We start from the raw sequence: 11,908 nt of genomic DNA on the forward strand, positions 1-11,908 counted from the left end.
CAAGTAGACAGTCCCTTGCACCTTTTCCCACCACTGTGGAATCACAGCTAGAACCTACAAAGAAATTTGCTCTGTTATAACAACAGGACACTATATGGAAGGAGCTGGCTTCTTCCAGTACCTTTTTTTGGCATAATTGCAATTGAACCCTGACCAATACTGAACCTTCTCAGGCTCTGCAGGGAAGTGTCTGGCAGATGCTACCAGAAAATTGTGCAATGGTAAGTCTCCCTGTTTTCTCTACCCTGTTGGAAGAGTGCAGATGTCATCTGGACATCTGGAGCAGAACAGGGCTGAAATGCTGCACTGTCCCAAAGATAAGATGCAGGATCCCTTCTCAGTCCTTTCATGCCAGTTTTGACTAGGTGATTTCTGGGGGTAGGGATGGCAGCATACAGCAGAATGTCTGGTGGTAGGAGGTGTCCACTTTGTTGAAGTTAATCCACATCTTCCAGGAAAAAAAAATCTCTACTGGGAGAGGAGAGGTCATTTGGAGCAGGCAGAGCAGGGATGGGGGTATCTAAGGCCCAGGACTTCCCTGCAGGCAAATAAGATTTGAGTCATAAACAAGCTGCCTATACTAACCAGGTTAAGTAAAATAATTTGCAGCCCTGCCCTTGTTTCCTGTCACTGACTTTCATGGTTTGAGGTTGTTTTTCTTTGAAACCATTCACAAGTAGAGGGCGGCTCCTCTCTGCTTTGCTAAGATGGCAAGCTTATTTACTGGAGCAAGAGGGAAAGGATAGCACAACCCCCTCCATGTATGCTGTAGCAAAGAGAGAGATGCATCAGAAAAGCTGCTGAGCAAAAGCCCTGTTCAACATAAACAGCATGATCCTGCCCAGAAACAAGGGGCCTGGGGCTGCCTTCTGCCCTTATGCAGTTTCGGGTGATTATGTGCTGAGGAATGTAACCCTGAGGAAAGTTCCCTGAACTATTCCTTCATGGTAATTGACAGGCTGCTAGAGCAGGAATGACCTGTAATTTTCCATGTGTGGCAAGAGATCAGCCACATTCTCTGTAATCAGAACACAGGATGTCCTCAAGTAGTGACGAGTCAGCCTGTGTCTCCCGTGGAGTTATCCTCACCAACTTTCATCAGTTAGACCAATTGCTGAAGTTGTGATAGGCAGTCAGCAACCTGGAGTTACTGTCTATCTGTCCTGTAGGCAATCTGCATTTAAATGGAAGAAAACCAATCATCTGAGCTAGGAAGACCCTGCCCTGAGTGTTACCCTAAGCCGTCAGATAAGTGAGCTGAGAGCCAAGACAGGATCCATCATGATGAAGCAGACATGTGATGGGGGTGTGAGGTTTGAGGGCTGTGAGCCATGCCTGGTGGGAAGTGGCTTTGCTGTGCTGGCACTGAGAGTACCACAACAGTGTCTGAGCTCCACCTGCAGTTGATGAGACATACCAGGGTGCTGGGGTCCCTCCTCTGGCTAGGACCCTGGGGTGGGCAGTCTGGAGAGAGACCTATGTGAACAGCACACTTACAAAACACCCCATTACCTGCCTCGCCCAGCGCCTTGGGCTGCTCTTGCTTCCTCCTTTCTGCCTGTCTAAATTCCTGTAAACAAAGAAGGCATGAAACTGATTAGTTTGGGGACGGGTTGTTGTTTTTTTTTAAATGCACAGTACCCTACTCTGGGCCAGAAGTCAGATTAGAGCATCCTTTCACAGCCCCAAGAGAGGGCACAAGCCAGCTGACATCACAGTGCAATGCTGAGCTCTGCCACCTCAAAGCAGGGCCTGCTGCTTGGGGCCTGCTCTGCCCAAGGAGCTGGCTGGGAAGTGCTGTTCCCAAAATGCAGTTGCACCATGGAGGAGGATGTATGAGAGGGGAAGAGAGCTCCTCATGCTTGCTTTCCTCCATGACACCACTAGTGTGTATGCAGATAAATACTGCACACAGAGTAAACCTTGGGGATGTGTCTCCAGGAACTAATGTAATTGGGTTAAACCGCTGTAATAGGAAAATTCAGTGTGAACACTCATTCCCAAATACCATTTTGCTGCAGCTACAGCAGCACAGAGGTGCAATGTGCTTCCTCGCAGGCCCTCTCTGTGCTCTGGCAGGTGTTTGGTCTGCCTGCAGAGCCATCATTCCCAGAGCAGAGCTTTGATCCCCTGCCATGGGCTTCTGAGAAGACTGTCTGAGCTGCAGTGATAGCATGACTGTTGTAACCTGATGGCCCTTGGCAGCAGCACAGGGTTTGTGAGCTGGTGGCTTTGGGACCCCTTACTGGGAGGGTAAATGAGTTTGGCTAGGGTGGGGAGGGTGTTGCTGTAGCTCTCTGCCAGCCCCTCAGGCAGCTGGCAGGAGATAGCAGGGCACCACTTGTGTGCTGCCTGCCACTTCTGCCGCTGGGACATGCTTTCCTGAAGCAGAGCAGGAGTGTGTCCATGTCCGTCTAGGCTGCCTACTAGGCTGGGGTTTTGCAGTACTTGCTTTCCTGGGATGGAGATGTATGTTTAGATTTGTATCTTGGGATGTATATTTAGCCCAGAAGGCCCCAGAGAACATCTCCCGGGTGGGTGCCTGGACCAGCCCGATGCCCTAAACAGGACCAATAAATACCACAAGCCTGATCTATTTGCTGGCCATTTCTGATACATCCCAGCTGGGGAGGGCTCAGGTCCAGGTTTTTTATCTTGATGCTGACCTGCTGAAACAGTCAGGTTGAATGAACAGTGTCAGAAGTGCTTCCAGAGGGGAGTACTCTTGCTTTTTTTCCCCAATCTATGGATTAAAGCAGTCAATCCAACCTAAAATCATGCAGTTGAAAGGACCATGTTGTCTGCCCTGAGGTCAGTCTTCTGCTGCCCTCCTGCCCTACCTGCTTCGTTTCCAGCCAAGTAGTGCAGTGCTGGGCCCTGTAACTCATCGTCCTGGCTCCTGGGAGTGTGTGCTCAGATGATGGTGACTGGCTGGTGTCATTAAGCTCCTGGTTTTATTCAAACTCTTCCAGGGAAAACGTTTTGGTTGAAGGGCACAGAACCTCTGAGGATTTGGAGGAGGGAAATGATGTTGGTAAAACAAAGGCAATTTAATGAATATAAAATAAACGTCGACTTTTAAAAGAAGATAAATATTCACATCTTCATTAATACCTGTGTTCTCCCTTGCTTGTGCTGTTTAGTTAAAAGATGTGGAGCCAGGTAGCACCTGGAGTCAGTTTCTCCAAGAAGCCCATTTCTGTTTCCAGACGCAGAAACCCCACTGTTTAAAGTGAAAATGGAGCGGTAGGAAGGAGGGACAGGAAGCGGGGGGATGGGGGGTTGGGGCAAGACAGGGATGGGGGCAACATGGCACTTCCAGAGCTCTACCTTAAACCCAGGATGAGACCATTCCTGTACCGGGAAACGAGCTTGCTTCTTCCTTTGCGTCCCAAACCATCTGAGAACAGCTATCATGTGCAGGACCGGCAGCGAAACCTCTCTTTGCAAGGCACCGCGCCTGCTGCGAGCGACCAAGGCTGCGCCGGTGTTTGTTCCCGCACCCACCCGAGCCCCCTCCCCCTGCCGGGCCGCCCGGCCCCCCAAGCCCCAGCGGGGGTTCCGCGCCAGCCCGCGGGACAGCGCGGGACAGCGCGGGACAGCGCGGGACAGCGCGGGGGCGGGGTCTCGGCGCTCTCCCGCCTTTCCCCCCCGCTCCGCTGGCGCCAAAGCAGCGGGCGGGCCCTGCCCTCCCGCCGCACAATGGCAGGCGGGGCTCCGCGCACGGCAGCCAGTGGGAGCGCGGGGCCGGGCGGCGGCGGCGGGCGGAGAGTGGCCGGCCGGGCTGGGAGGAGGGCCGGCCGGGCGGTGAGTGGCCAGCCGGGCGTTCTGGCGCCAAGTTCGAGGAGGATATAAAGGGGGCGGCGCGGGAAGCCGGCGCTCCCGCCGCCCGTCCCGCCGTCATGCTGTCCTCCCGCGCCCCGCTCGCCGCCCGCCACGACCAGCCCCGCCTGTCGCCGGACAAGAAGCTGGTGCCGCTGGCCAGTCTGTCGCCCCTGGAGGGCCTGGCGCTCAGCGACAAGGAGAACACGGTGAGGCCCTCCCCGCACGCCCGCCCTCCCGCCCGGCAGCAGCAGCGCTCTCACCCTGCCCTTCTCTCCCTCTCCCAGCCCCCCGCCCTCAGCAGCGCCCGCGTCCTTGCCAGCAAGGCGGCCCGCAAGATCTTCCAGGAGGCGGACGGGAAGCCGGTGAGTGTGGGGTGCCCGGACACGGCGTCTGCTCTCCTCCCCTCGCCCCTTCCCTGGCGGCTCCTGCCCCCCCCGGCCCCGCTGCCCCTCTCTCCACGGGTGGCCTCTCCCGGGGGCCGCCCTCGCCCGCACGGCGGGCTGCCCCCCGCAGCCTCCCGCCGCGGCCCGGCCCCCCCGCCCCGCTCCCGCCGAGCCCAGCCCCGCCGCTCTCCTGCTCCAGGTGCCGCGGGGCGCGCAGGAGGACGAGCCGCTGCTGCGGGAAAACCCCCGCCGCTTCGTCATCTTTCCTATCCAGTACCACGACATCTGGCAGATGTACAAGAAGGCCGAAGCCTCCTTCTGGACGGCGGAGGAGGTGAGGGAGGGGGCGGCCCCCGGCTGCTCCCGCCCGCAGCCCTGGGGCCTCACGCCCAGCCCCACAACCCCCCGGCTCTTCGCAATCATCTCATCCCTTTCTTGCAATGCCTTAGGTGGACCTTTCCAAAGATATACAGCACTGGGAGTCTCTGAAGCCCGAGGAGAAATACTTCATTTCTCACGTCCTCGCCTTCTTCGCTGCCAGCGATGGCATCGTCAACGAAAACCTGGTGTGTAGGGACAGTCTTGACAGAAACATCACAGAAACATCACCTTGTGAAGTGAAGCTAGCAAATAATAACTACGCTTTTGATTCCACAAGCTTGTTAGATATGTGAGGGTGGTGAAGCACTGGAACAGGTTGACCAGGGAAACTGGACATCCCCTCCCTGGAAGTGTTCAAGGGCAGGATGGACAGAGCTTTGAGCACCCTGGTCTAGTGGGAGGTGTCTCTGCCCGTGCATGGGGGGGGTGAATCTAGATGATCTTTAATGTTCCTTCCAGCCCAAACCATTCTGTAAAGTTGGGGTTCCTTTTATAATCTGAAAGTTAGCCCATTCCCCCTCTGGGCACTGGGCATTGCCTTGTAGTTACATTTGGCTGGCTCAGAGCCCTCACTCTGGTTCTACCCTCTCACTGACCTCCTCTCTAATGGGGGCTAAGTAAAATTAAGATGTTTTCTCATTGCACTTGGGACCAAAGAATAACTCATGACTTGGATCTGTGAGAGGCTAGTGCTGCTAAGAATCCATGTGTCTGGAATTAATCTGAAGAGAATTATATGGGTTGAGCAAGGGCTGTTAGTGAGCGTCAATGCCTCTAAACTGCAACTTAGTTATATGCAAACACATTTATTTCCTCTAGGTGGAGCGATTCAGTCAAGAAGTACAAATCACAGAAGCTCGTTGTTTCTATGGCTTCCAGATTGCCATGGAAAACATACATTCTGAAATGTACAGTCTTCTTATCGACACCTACATTAAGGATTCTAAAGAGAGGTTTGTATTGCTTGATTATGAAAGGTTTGAAATTCTTTAGGTGTTGATAGATGAGTGATGCATATCAGTCACTGGCTTGAAGGCTAATTTTAAGATTTAGACTAAACTTATGTAAAATACTGCTGCTGCTTAAGAGCAACTTCAGAACAACTTTCTTCTCTGAAGGGTATCAGCAAGAACTTCCTTAGATTAAAAGCAAAACTGAAACCATTTAATACTTGAAGAAATGATACTATGTAAAAGATGGAGCAGTCAAATAAGGGGGTATTTTAAATTTCAGTAAACACTAATGGATGACTGCTGCACCAAGTGCAAAGCTGTGTAGGGGAACTTGTCTGAGAATGATACCACTTGTATTAAAAAACCTTGTGCATTTAGTTAACAGCTAGCACTCTAACATGGTATTTGCTGCCCTTACTTTACTCTTCTGCTTGGGGGAAGGGAAAGCATGTCACGTGCCAAAAAGTGGCTTGGGGTCTTGATTAAAAAAAATATAACTAGAATGTAAAATTGTCATCAGATGAATCAATTCAAGAATGGTATCTTAAATCTAAACACAAGTTTTTGAGCAATACTTGGGGTTATTCTGATGTGTTGTCAGACCAACATCCTGTTGAGAGAAAGGTCATGTGGTATTGCAATGCTCTTGGCAGTCTAGAGAAACGTAATTGCTGCTACTTCATAGAAAGCCAAACATATCATACCCTGAGATGCACAATTCCAGTAAGTGTTTTAGGGACAAATTGCTTACATGAGAGCTTTGGTGCCTTGCTAATGGAGAGTGGAAGCTGGTTAGTTTGGAAAACCTTGTTCAAGTAAAATACTTGATGAAACAATAGTCCCCTTGATATTGTAATGGGAATTTACGTGAATTGGTGCTGATGTGATGGGAAGGTGATTAAAAGGTAGCTGATGGGCACAAATACAGCTAGACTGGAACAGAATAGAATGGGGAAGGAGACTGAAGGTGTAGAGCACTTCTAAGCAAACGACTATCTGTGGCTATGAATATGATATAATTGTGCTAATGTCCAATTCTAATGAGCTCTGTAATTCTCAGGGAATTTCTTTTTAATGCCATTGAAACATTACCATGCGTTAAAAAGAAGGCTGACTGGGCAATGCGCTGGATTGGGGACAAGAAAGCAACATATGGTGAGTACATCTGTTGGAAGTAAAGTGGAATTCCTTCTGTAAAAAAAATGGAGGAATCACCATTTCTCCAGACTTCACAGTTCACAGGGATTGTTGTCACAGGGAGAGTACATGCTTCCTGTGGTAAGACACTGGTATAATTCTGGAGATGAAGAAGAAAACCTTCATCTTGGAGATGAGCTACTGACATGAATCTTTGTGAAATTGTCATTTTGAATGTGGTAGCTCACGTGACAATCTTTGTATGCCTGGCTCTGTGATCAATTTTAAGTTGTCTAGATCTGCACTGGCTATCTCTCTCCAGCAGGCATAGTTTGGAGGTTGTAGGTCATCTGCCTTACTGATTCTTGAAGTCTTGATGAAGTGGGATGAGATGGTACAGATCATTCTTTCACCAGTATTAGAACATTCTTCATAGCTAAAGTTTACTTAATCAAAAATGAGCAGACACTGACTTAAACAGCAGTGATTTTAGCAGATGATTCTTGTGTGCAGCCTTCAAAAAAGGATGGTGTTGGTGGTTACCCTGGGGGAAGGAGCCTTGGCTTTAGGTACCTGGTAGCTACTCCAATTGGTTCTTACTCTCATGTTTAAAAATAACTAGGAGCCTTTACTGTAATTTTTTTTTTTTAAGGACAGGCTATAGCACACATGAGCAGAAACTTCTTCATTCTTCTTGGAGGAGGATGCTGTACTTCACTGGTCTATTCACAACTTCTGGGTACTAATCCTGTGAAGTTTTCTGTGTGATATTACTGTCAATCTTTTCTTAACAGGAGAACGTGTAGTAGCTTTTGCAGCGGTGGAAGGAATCTTCTTTTCTGGCTCCTTTGCATCAATTTTCTGGCTGAAGAAAAGAGGATTAATGCCTGGGCTCACCTTTTCTAACGAACTCATCAGTAGAGATGAGGTATGAATCAAACTCTAGCAGTTAAAGGTGGAACTGTATGACAGTAGCTCAAAGTAATGGTATTCAATTGGAGCCTATCTTTTAAAACAGTATGTTTAGAAACAGCCAGTCTCTAAAGCTCACTGAAGTGTGTAAGCATGTCATGGGGGATCTTAGAGCAGAGCATAAATTGACTTAGTATTTTACTTCTTCTGAAGTAGTTTTAAGTGTTCTCACCAATCTTTGCACTCAGCATATCTTGCCCTTTTGTAGCAAATGTGGCTGGTACTGGCTGAACTTGCTTATGCTGCCTTCTGCTTAGGCAGAAAGTTGCCTGTAATGAACATTAAATGTGCAAGGGCAAAGATGGTACCTAGATACTGGGCTCTTTATTCTGTGCTACCAATACGAGTGATTCTTTTAACTTTGTGTTCCTGAAATTTTCTGAAACTTGTTTTCAGGGCTTGCACTGTGACTTTGCCTGCCTCATGTTCAAGCACTTGATACACAAACCATCAGAGGGGAGAGTAAAGGAAATTATCATGAATGCTGTTGTCATAGAACAGGTAATTGCTCCTTGTTTAGGAGGTTGATTGCAATTACTCAAAGCCAGGGAGCTGTTTGGTATAGAATTAACCTAGACAGTACGGCATGAATACCAGTTGCTGTGCATAAAGTGCTTCCACTATTTGCAGGAATTCTTGACGGAGGCACTGCCTGTAAAGCTGATTGGCATGAACTGCACTTTAATGAAACAGTACATAGAGTTTGTAGCAGACCGGCTCATGTTGGAACTGGGATTTAACAAGGTAAGGCTCTAATACACTGAATCTTTCATGGGGTAAAGATTTAATATTAAACTTCATTTCCTCCAGAAACTGAAATCCTGCAATGACGCAACAACATTGATATAACTTATAAAACCATTTAGCAGCCCTGCTGCTAGATCCTGTTTGGAGACCTGTGGAAAGAAAAGCAAAAGGATGCAATGAAAAAAGAGCCATGGAAGAGTTGCTGTCATTCTGTTGATTGCAGCTAAAAGACAGGAACAAATACAGCAGAGAAGGCTTGGGGCAGGTTTCTTTGTTCAGCACACAGTAGGCCTGCTGTGGGTTTCATTAGATTCCTAGCTGATGTCTAATGCTCACAAGTATTCAAGACGCAAGCACCTGTGGTGACTATCGAATTGCCTTTCCATTTCAGATATACAAAGCGGAGAATCCTTTTGACTTCATGGAAAACATCTCTCTGGAAGGCAAGACCAATTTCTTTGAGAAGCGAGTAGGTGAATATCAGAGGATGGGAGTCATGTCCAAGCCCACAGACAACTCTTTCACCCTGGATGCGGAATTTTAAATTAACAGACCTATGAGTTAGTGTGTGTGCTCCCCTGTTTAGAGGGAAACATTGAATATATTGAGTCACAGTGTGACTTGATTCCTGTACTGAAATCCCACTCTTGAGAAATGTGGTGGTATTGGTACTTTTCAGGAGGCTAGTGTAGCTCCAGCATTAAATTCCCTTCTTACTAGACTTTGCCAATGGTGTTAATTTGTAGAATGCTTAGATGTGTCTCTTACAACGTATGTTACTCAATTTTGTGAAAGATACAGGCACCTGCATCTGCAAGATGGGAGATGATGGGCAGTGATTACTAGCTTCTGCTGTTCTCCCCATAAACAAAGGAGCAGTTGAGAAATCCTAGTTGTAAATTGGCTGAATACTCTGTAGAAAACTCTGGAGGCAACTACATGACCTCACTGCTTTTTTTAGCAGGTTTTAAGTTTACCTTTTTTATACTATTGTTTTAATAATTTGTACATAAACCTGGCACTTTAAAGTTGAAAATAAAAAAACAAACCTGTCTTGTAATACTTGACTGTTAAAATATACGTCTAAATCTTTAGACTTTTGCAACCTAATCTTTTATGACTTGTGCTTCCCTCTGGGCATGGAACTTCAAAAAAATGGTGCTGTTAGTCAAACTATATTGATTTTGAAATTATCAAAGAACAGGAAGAAAGTTGCTTGGGAAAGTGAACTTCAACTGGATATTCTGGGTATTGAAAAGTAACATGCAGCTGGCTTCTGTATTTAACTGCTTTTTTTAATAACTGAGAACAATATTGCATATAATAGTAATAAAGAGCTGGTTGAATTGAGTGTTGTACTGGTTTCAGTGCTCCAATGGGTAAAGTTCTATGTTCCATTTCCTTCTGAACTGTAGACTCCCTAAGGAAATGCAACAACTGCAGGAAATAGCTGCTTAGACATGTGGTTGGTAGATAGGAAGTGATGTTTAGCTCTGAATTTCAGATCAGCTGCACTGAATATGGTGTTCTAGGGTAAATCTAGCTAATTCAGACTTTAAGCAATGTTCTTAGCTTCATCATCACTCAATTCAGTTCCAGTTTTTACATGTAACAGTAGCAAAAACCAAGTATGTGCTACAACGTGGTTGTTCCACACTAAGTACAAAGCAACAGGAGTGAGTACGCTTAATGTAACTTCAATGGGCACATGCTTTGTGAAGGAGTTCACTGTGGTATCATAGAGTTCCTGCAAATGATTTGCAGTTAGATTAAATAACAATGGGATAAACTGAAATTAGCTGCTGCTTTGACCTGCAAAAAGGACTTTGTGATCTAATTTAGGACCTAACTAATAAGGGCTGTCCTGCAAGTGTGCCTTTCTTAAGTGTAGTTGATGTGGAAAATGAGCTTTACAGAACTTAAATATTTTCCTTGATAGATAAGAATGCTGGAGTTTGCTTTTCTCTGCAAAAGTGCTCCCTCTTTTGAAGTACAATAGATATGATGCTTTGAGAAATGCTGCCTTGTTATAAAATTAACTGACTTGCTGGTCTTTGCTCCTATGCTCTTGATTGCACTGAAGATGATGGTGTTAGACTTCTCCTGGGTCTGTGAAGCTAGAGGGGTGTGCATGTTTCCAAAGCTTATCCTAGGGAGTAAAAAGCATAAACAATTTAAAAATTCCCAGCCTGAAAGACTGGAATGTCAAGTGGAAGGTACAAGACTGTTAACAGATGGCTCTTCTAATGCCCCTGCAGCACTGATGTTGCTCAGTGATTTGCCATGAGAATATATTAGGAACTGGAATAAGGGTATGTCAAGTTGGACAGCCAGAGACGTAATTTTGAAGCACTGAATCTTCTTAAAGTTAGGTTCCTGGCTAGATACTGGCTTTTTTTCCTCAGCAGATTGGGCTTTATGCTTTTTTTTTTTTAGTAGCCTTTTTAGTTTGATGGAATTAAAGCTGATACAAAGCATCAGAACTTAGTGTTAGGGCTACTTTTAGAGCATAAATGAGACAGCAAAAATGTACTGCAATAAGTTTGGGCCTAAGTATGACTTAGCAGCCTTCGATTTATATTCAAATCTGTTAATTTATCTGCTTTAGAAACATAGAAAAAGGCTAAGACCTCTCAAATCTGAGTAGGGCCTTGCTATATTTTAGCCATCTCTTTCCACTTGATTCTTAGCACGTGCCATGGATCGATATATGGAAATCATTAGGGTAGAAAGCTTTGTTATCCTTAATTCTGGGAAATATGAACTGGAATTGTACTTTCAACATAATGTGAAAGGATTGCTTGGAATAGATTTGTGATGGCCAAGTAATCATTTTTAATGGCAGATGGGAAGAATGTCCCTTTTAGCCAAGCATTGCTCTTGCAGGGTAATAGATACTGTAGATGCAGACGCATTAGAGATAGATTAGACAGGAATTAAAAGTAATTCAACAGGAGAATAAGACTGACTGTGGCTGGCATTAATCTTACCCTGGTGCCACTGATGTCTAAATGCCTACTTGGTTTTGGTTTGTTACTTGCTGTAATGCAAATTGGTTTTTAACTGTATAGTCTGGAGAAAAGCTTATCCATCTGGTCCCACCAGTTTTAATTCTCAGTTTTCAAAGACTTAAATCTCTTGCTGTTGCATAGTTTGCACAGATCATGTCCAAGCCTTGATAAAATACTTATTTACTGAAAACCGATTACTTTTCAATTTGACTGAGATGCTAGTTGTTTTGATGCTTGATCCTCTTAAGCACTGAGGAGACAACCATCTCTTATTTCTTCTCAAAAAGAAAAAATTGAGTACAAATTTGACTGACCCTTCAAGATGTGTTTTGGAGAACCAGGAGGGATTTGAAGCAAAGTGGTGAAGGTGCCGATTTTTTTTTTTAATTCATGTATGAACCAGAACAGCTGCCTAGTAGGGGTTTGGCACAGTAATTACCACAAGTGAAAAGTGATTAGGCTGGCAGAGGAAAAAAAAAACCTACTAAGGGATAAGTAA

At 46.1% G+C, this 11,908-nt stretch overlaps 1 protein-coding gene across 1 annotated transcript; it reads left to right on the plus strand.

Moving 5' to 3' along the window:
- The first annotated feature begins 3,899 nt into the window (after window positions 1-3,899).
- RRM2 (ribonucleotide reductase regulatory subunit M2) lies at window positions 3,900-9,458 on the plus strand. The gene is made up of 10 exons (XM_051614167.1): window positions 3,900-4,031; window positions 4,110-4,187; window positions 4,408-4,542; window positions 4,658-4,774; window positions 5,409-5,542; window positions 6,603-6,697; window positions 7,474-7,607; window positions 8,048-8,152; window positions 8,282-8,395; window positions 8,790-9,458. Exons 1-10 carry the CDS (start codon window positions 3,903-3,905, stop codon window positions 8,940-8,942), a joined length of 1,194 nt encoding a protein of 397 aa, XP_051470127.1. The 5' UTR covers window positions 3,900-3,902; the 3' UTR covers window positions 8,943-9,458.
- Window positions 9,459-11,908: the final 2,450 nt, after the last annotated feature.

This window comes from Apus apus, chromosome 3 (genome assembly GCF_020740795.1).
Source record: "Apus apus isolate bApuApu2 chromosome 3, bApuApu2.pri.cur, whole genome shotgun sequence".
Classification (NCBI taxonomy): domain Eukaryota; kingdom Metazoa; phylum Chordata; class Aves; order Apodiformes; family Apodidae; genus Apus; species Apus apus.